The sequence below is a fragment of the Capra hircus genome, chromosome 11 (assembly GCF_001704415.2).
Source record: "Capra hircus breed San Clemente chromosome 11, ASM170441v1, whole genome shotgun sequence".
NCBI lineage: Eukaryota > Metazoa > Chordata > Mammalia > Artiodactyla > Bovidae > Capra > Capra hircus.
Genome location: NC_030818.1, coordinates 56,373,660 through 56,380,656, shown reverse-complemented (window position 1 = coordinate 56,380,656; position 6,997 = coordinate 56,373,660). Strand labels below are relative to the sequence as shown.

Sequence of the window (6,997 nt, the reverse complement as noted above, 5' to 3'; positions counted from 1 at the left end):
TTAATCTTAAAAAACAAGGATTAATGAAACTCATATATATGCCAACAAGAGTCAGTTCTTGGCAGATTGAACTCTCCAATGTCACATACTTTCTAAACTATTAAACATCAGAATTCATGCCACCAGGTTCCCTTCATTCCTGTAAGTTTTTCTGACCATGATAACTGTGCAAGGATGAAAAAAGCACAAACATCACCTGTTCCTGGGAAATTACTGGTCTGATAAAGAAAAAGAAGCAACAGCTGTGACAATTCCCAGCCTTGGAAGGATCTCCTGCCTGTGGTGGAAATCTCCACAAATCAAAGCCAGACACGTCCCCCTGACCCCTGTCCTGGCTCCTTTTTCCCGTTATTCATTTCAGTGCCCCTCCCTCAAATCTTCTTATAAAAGCCCAATCTTTTCTGCCCTGACAAGCCAGTGTAGATCCCTGCAAGAGAGGTAAGTGGGAGTCGAGACTAGATGAGACCCGTGACAGGGGTTTCACCTTGCACATTTCAGGGACGGTGTACAAGGATCCTTGTCCTCACAGAATGTGGGAGCTCTGAGACCAGGGGAAGCCAGACTTGGGAGATCTCAGGAGCGCTAGGATGCATAGATTTTCTAATTTTTTCCAGCACCATGGAAGGGGAGGGATGCTACCAAGAAGGATTTTTTCCTAGGGGACTAGATGAAGGAAAAGACAAGAGGTACAACAGGGGGTCTCTCACACCCTCTCTCTGACCACCCTCCCTTTAGTTCTCTAGCTTCCTCCACTCCTCACGGACACAATGCTGCCTTCCCTGGGCCTCCCCAGACTGTCCTGGATGCTGCTCTCCTGCCTGATGCTCCTGTCTCAGGTCCAAGGTGAGATTTCTCTGCCTCTAGCACTGGGTTCCCAGTGTCTGCTCAGGGCCAAGACAAGGAGGAAAGCTCCTGTGCCTCCCCTGGTAATGGAATATCCCCACACAACATAAAGGCCTGGAATTCCTGAGTCATCACTCTTTCCTTCAGGTAACCAGTGGTGGGAAGCACCCTAGTGTTTCAGTGACAGTGGGATGAGGTGATTTCTATTTTCTCAGTAATTTATGTGCATAGATGAAGTAGAAAAGTATAGAGTGTCATTAATGAAATGAGTAGAAGGAAAATGATTGGAGGATATATCAACTCAGAGGAGAAGGACTGGACTTTTGAATAAAAACAATGAATAAAGAAAAGAGAGATTGTCATCCAGTTAGTAGGTCTAGTTCATGATTTATAAAAAATCCTGGAGTGTTGGCAATGGTGAGAGGCAGTCAGAAGTTTGGTATCACTGCCCCAAGCCCTCGCCTCATGAATATTCCCCAAGGTCACCTTCCCCCTCCAAACCCCTCTCTCCGTTTCACCCCATCCCTCTCCCTTATTTCTTCCTCTCCAGGGGAAAATTCCCAAAAGGAACTGCCCTCTCCACGGATCAGCTGTCCCTCAGGTTCCATGGCCTATAGGTCTAACTGCTATGCCTTGTATACAACACCCAAAACCTGGATGGATGCAGATGTAAGTGTTGGGATCTGCAGTTAAGGGAGATAAGCAGAAGCAAATCAGAGACTGGGTTTGGGGACCAGGGGTTCTTCATTCTCAAGAGTTTCCTGAGGATGAGTATGAGAAACTCATGTTTTACAAACATACCCCTTCTCACCTGCATTGGCCCTTCCCTTCCCCTAGTGGTGTCTCAAGCTCCTCCTGCGTATTTCCCTTCCCCACACAGATTGCCTGCCAGAAGAGGCACTCGGGACATCTTGTGTCCGTGCTCAGTGGGGCTGAGGAATCCTTCGTGGCCTCGTTGATTAAGAACAACTTGAATACCCAATCAGACATCTGGATTGGGCTCCATGACCCCACAGAGGTACACTTACATCTCTCTAATCTGTTACTTCCAAAGGTGCTATGGCCACCCAGGTCCCTCTTTGTCCCCTTTGGCCAGCCCAAAAAAGACCTGAGAGATCCCTGGGGTTCACAGGATAACTGGGGAAAGTGAGAGCCTTTAGTCCTGGGCAGGTACTAGTCCCCAACTAAAATTAATCTGCCTTTTGTCAAGCTTTTATACAGTTCACACAGCATACCTTGTAATTCAGTTCGTTGTGCCTCCCTGAGTCCGCACATGCTGTGCTTATCACATTATTGGCTTTGAAATTAGCCAATAGAGTTAGGGAGAGTTTCCCAGAGGAGACCTGTGGGGCTTATCTTGAACAGCAGAGTTAATTCCGTGATGCTGGGGAGGGGAATCAATCAATCATTTCAACAGACAGCATCAGACCAGGAGAATTCTAAAGGCCTTTCTGTCTCACCCAACTCCATCCTCTGCTCCACAGGGCTCTGAGCCCAATGCTGGTGGATGGGAATGGAGTAGCAATGACGTGCTCAATTATGTTGCCTGGGAGACAGATCCTGCTGCCATCTCAAGCCCTGGCTACTGTGGGAGTCTCTCAAGAAGCTCAGGTAAGAGACGTAGAAGGTCATTTTTGTCCAGCATTTTCCATCCCCTCACCTGCCATTTCTGGGTCTGATCTTCAGGGAATCCTCCTGGGCTGGAACTATAATATTGGCTTGTCTTCTCCCATTCCCTCTCATCTCTTCTTACTTTCTATCTTCTTCCCATGGAGTGGGACACTGGTGAAGATGAGGGAGGGCCTTTGAAGCCTAAACCAGGCTTCAAAGAGAGAATCTTGGATTCCTCTCCATTGGGTTCTCAAGTTCCACCAGCCCTATTGACTTGAGCACTTCTGTCTCTCCAGGATATCTCAAGTGGAGAGATCATAACTGCTATTTGAACTTACCCTATGTCTGCAAGTTCACGGACTAGATCAGATGAGAAGTCAGCAGCCTGACTGGTGTGCAACTGGCGTGCAACTCATCATGAACTTGGAACTAGGGATTCAGATCCACTATGGAAGGGGATATTCTCCTCACACCCCCAACCCAACCACCTCATTCTGACCTTCCCTCCTCCCTAGACTCAATTCAGGCTCTTTTGTGTGTTCCCTAACCTGATTTTGCAAAATTCACAATAAAAATATTAGTCTTCAATTGCCTGTCTTCTCTTCCTCATTCTCATAGACAAATTGACAAAGATGAAGTGGATGTTCAAGAACTTTTGGTCAGTCTCTGCCTCATTTCACCCATGTTCCTGGGGAAATAACCACATATACATATTTGTGTATTTGTGGTTAAGTACATCACCATTACTTCTGTAGTATGTGGGCTGTAGACACATAAAGACATCGCTCTTCCATTCAGAGTACTGCTCACACATTCCCCCAAGACAGGTTTCTGATGGCATAAGGAAAGGAGTCTTAAGGTATGTTATGATGTTTAGAACCGTACTTTCTCAAGTGTTAGTGTGAAACATAATCAGTTCAGTTCAGTCGTTCAATCATGTCCAACTCTGCAACCCCATGAATCACAGCAAGCCAGGCCTCCCTATCCATCACCAACTCCCAAAGTTTACCCAACTCATGTCCATTTAGTCGGTGATGCTATCCAGCCATCTCATCCTCCGTCATCCCCCTCTCCTCTTGCCCTCAATCTTTTTCAGGGTCTTTAACAATGAGTCAATTCTTTGAATGAGGTGGCCAAAGTATTGGAGCTTCAGCTTCAGCATCAGTCCTTCCAATGAACACCCAGGGTTGATCTCCTTCAGAATGGACTGGTTGGATTTTCTTGCAGTCCAAGGGACTCTCAAGAGTCTTCTCCAACAAAAACACTGATTCTTCAGCACTCAGCTTTCTTCACAGTCCAATTCTCACATCCATACATGACCACTGGAAAAAACCATAGCTTTGACTAGATGGACATTTGTTGGCAAAGTAATGTCTCTGCTTTTGAATATACTATCTAGGTTGGTCATAACTTTCCTTCCAAAAAGTAAATGTCTTTTAACTTGATGGCTGCAATCACCATCTGCAGTGATTTTGGAGCACAAAAAAATAAAGTCTGACACTGTTTCCACTGTTTCCCCATCTATTTCCCATGAAGTGATGGGACCAGATGCCAAGATCTTAGTTTTCTTAATGTTGAGCTTTAAGCCAACATTTTCACTCTCCTCTTTCACTTTCATCAAGAGACTCTTTAGTTCTTCTTCACTTTATGCCATAAGAGTGGTGTCATCTGCATATTTGAGGTTATTGATATTTCTCCTGACAATCTTGAGTCCAGCTTGTTTTTCCAGCCCAGTGTTTCTCATGATGTACTCTGCATACAAGTTAAATAAGCAGGGTGACAATACCTTGATGTACTCCTTTTCCTATTTGGAACCAGTCTGTTCCATGTCCAATTTTAACTGTTGCTTCCTGACATGCATATAGGTTTCTCAAGAGGCAGGTCAGATGGTCTGCTATTCCCATCTCTTTCAGAATTTTCCACAGTTTATTGTGATCCACACAGTCAAAGGCTTTGGCATAGTCAATAAAGCAGAAATAGATGTTTATTTGGAACTCTCTTGCTTTTGCCATGATCCAGTGGATGTTGGCAATTTGATCTCTGATTCCTCTGCCTTTTCTAAAATCAGCTTGAACATCTGAAAGTTCACAGTTCACATATTGCTCAAGCCTGGCTTGGAGAATTTTGAGCATTTCTTTGCTAGCGTGTGAGATGAGCGCAGTTGTGCAGTAGTTCGAGCATTCTTTGGCATTGCCTTTCTTTGGGATTGGAATGAATACTGATCTTTTCCAGTCCTGTGGCCACTGCTGAGATCTCCAAATTTGCTGATGTATTGAGTGCAGCACTTTCACAGCATCATCTTTTAGGATTTGAAATAGTTCCATTGGAATTCCACCACCTCCATTAGCTTTGTTTTAGTGATGCTTCCTAAGGCCCACTTGACTTTACATTCCAGGATGTCTGGCTCTAGGTGAGTGATCACACTATCGTGATTATTTTGGTCGTGAAGATCTGTTTTGTACAGTTCTTCTGTGTATTCCTGCCACCTCTTCTTAATATCTTTTGCTTCTGCTAGGTCCATACCATTTATGTCCTTTATCTAGCCCATCTTTGCATGAAATGTTCCCTTGTTGTCTCTAATTTTCTTGAAGAGATCTCTAATTTTCTTGAAGAGATTGCTAGTCTTTCCCATTCTGTTGTTTTCCTTTATTTCTTTGCATTGATCATGGAGGAAGGCTTTCTTATCTCTCCTTGCTATTCTTTGGAACTCTGCATTAATAAATAGACTTTATTAATATTCATAAAATGTAAGCAAATAAATTAATAATCTAATTAAATAGATAAAACATATAATCAGAATGAAAACTTATTTTGATTGTTGGTGGATTTGGCAGATGTAATACCTATCAAATTCTGTACTTATACCTCACCATGTTCAGCCAGCTCTGGTCCATCTAACTATATGTTGGCTTATTTCTATAGGGCACTTTATTAGAAAGGACCCAGCATGTCCTCCATCCATCTTAAAACACTATGACCTCAGTCATGACTGGAGTTCATATGACTTTAATGTCTAGCAGGATTTTTCTTAATGTTCTTTTGAATCGAAAATAATGTCGCTCCTAACTGAAGGCAAGAACTAGATTCTTTGTGTATCTGCATATTTTAAAACCACTAATCTTACATTCACCTTATCATCACCTCACCCTTGCCACAAGCTTCCATTGTGGGAAAAAATATTCGGACCAGTTCCCTAATTTGGAAAAAAACACTTATCATATGTGACCACTGACAAAATTTTCCATATGGACCAATAACACTATGAAAGGGTCATGAAAGGGTATTGCTTCTCAAATAAAGAGATAAAAATGAATGATCAATGTCTTTTTTTATGTTTCTTAAATTTCATTTCCTATTTCTATGATAAACTGTGCATTTATGCTAAGCCACTTCAGTCATGTCCAATTCTTTGAGACCCTATGTAATGTAGCTCACCAGACTCCCCTATTCATGGGATTCTCCAGGCAAGAATACTGGAGGGGATTGCCATGCCCTCCTCCAGGGGATCTTCCCAACCCAGGGATGGAACCCACGTCTCTATGTCACCTGCACAGACAGGTTCTTTACCACTAGCACCACCTGGGAAGCCCTAAAATAGATTACCTTAACTAAATATTCCTTTAGAAATTTTGGTCGAAATCTTCTCCATCAGCTTAAATGAACTGAGGATTGCACAATGTTAGGGCTGTTGATTTTCTGCCCTAATTAAAGTAACAACGTGGGTTTGAAAAGTTCACAGTGATTGGTCTTGTGCCAGTTTTCATTTTAGTTGAGTTCCCCTTTCAATGGCAGGTGAGCCACCACAGCTGTGGGGGCCAGATCCTCTTCCTCTTGTTGGAGGACTCATTATGTTAGATAGGACATTTGTCATGGAAAGTAAGAAAAGTCTCAACACAATTTAGCTCATAAAAATAAAGGTATTTTCCGGACATATAACTGAAATGTAACAGTGAGGAAGACCTTGAGGTCTGTTTGTCCAGGACTCAAGTGTCATTTCTCTGGGATTCTATTGTCTGAATCACCTTTTATCTTTATCCTTTATCTTTAACTGCCTTCCTTAGTTACAGCACAGGAAATTTGCCATCAGCAACTTGGGCTACTGATTCCTCCTCAGTATCAAAAGGGGGCTTCCCAGGTGGTGCTAGTAGTAAAGAACCTGTCTGCCAATACAGCCAGATATAAGAGACACAAGCTTGATCCCTGGGTCAGGAAGATCCCCTGGAAGAAGCCATGGCAACTCACCCCAGTATTCTTGCCTGGGAGAATGCCATGGACAGAAAAGTCTGGCTGTCTACCATCTGTGAGAACTGAGAGAGTCAGACGCGACTGATCGATTAACACTTTCACTTTACAGGTCTCCAGAAATTGTCACTACACACACATTCAGAGTATTGGAAGTAGGTTAAACTTAAGGTTATAAGCAATTGGGATTTAGGGATGTGAAAAATTATTAAATTTTCTTTTTTTTCCCTTACCAATGAACAATTGCCATATTGCTACCATCAAAAGAATAAAAATACAGGTCTCTCCAGTAAAGAGGGGC

General features: G+C 43.0%; 1 protein-coding gene across 1 annotated transcript; it reads left to right on the top strand.

The window, feature by feature from the left end:
• LOC102168735 (lithostathine) lies at positions 405–3,042 on the top strand. The gene is made up of 6 exons (XM_005686773.2): positions 405–438; positions 736–843; positions 1,394–1,512; positions 1,724–1,861; positions 2,328–2,454; positions 2,751–3,042. Exons 2-6 carry the CDS (start codon positions 768–770, stop codon positions 2,816–2,818), a joined length of 528 nt encoding a protein of 175 aa, XP_005686830.1. The 5' UTR covers positions 405–438; positions 736–767; the 3' UTR covers positions 2,819–3,042.

Bases quoted from the DNA above. Each gene is read 5' to 3' on its own strand.
- LOC102168735 (XM_005686773.2), top strand. From the start codon at position 768: ATGCTGCCTTCCCTGGGCCTCCCCAGACTGTCCTGGATGCTGCTCTCC. The intron at 844-1,393 runs GTGAGATTTCTC...CTTCCTCTCCAG, and splicing joins GCTCCTGTCTCAGGTCCAAG to GGGAAAATTCCCAAAAGGAA. The intron at 1,862-2,327 runs GTACACTTACAT...TCTGCTCCACAG, and splicing joins GGCTCCATGACCCCACAGAG to GGCTCTGAGCCCAATGCTGG.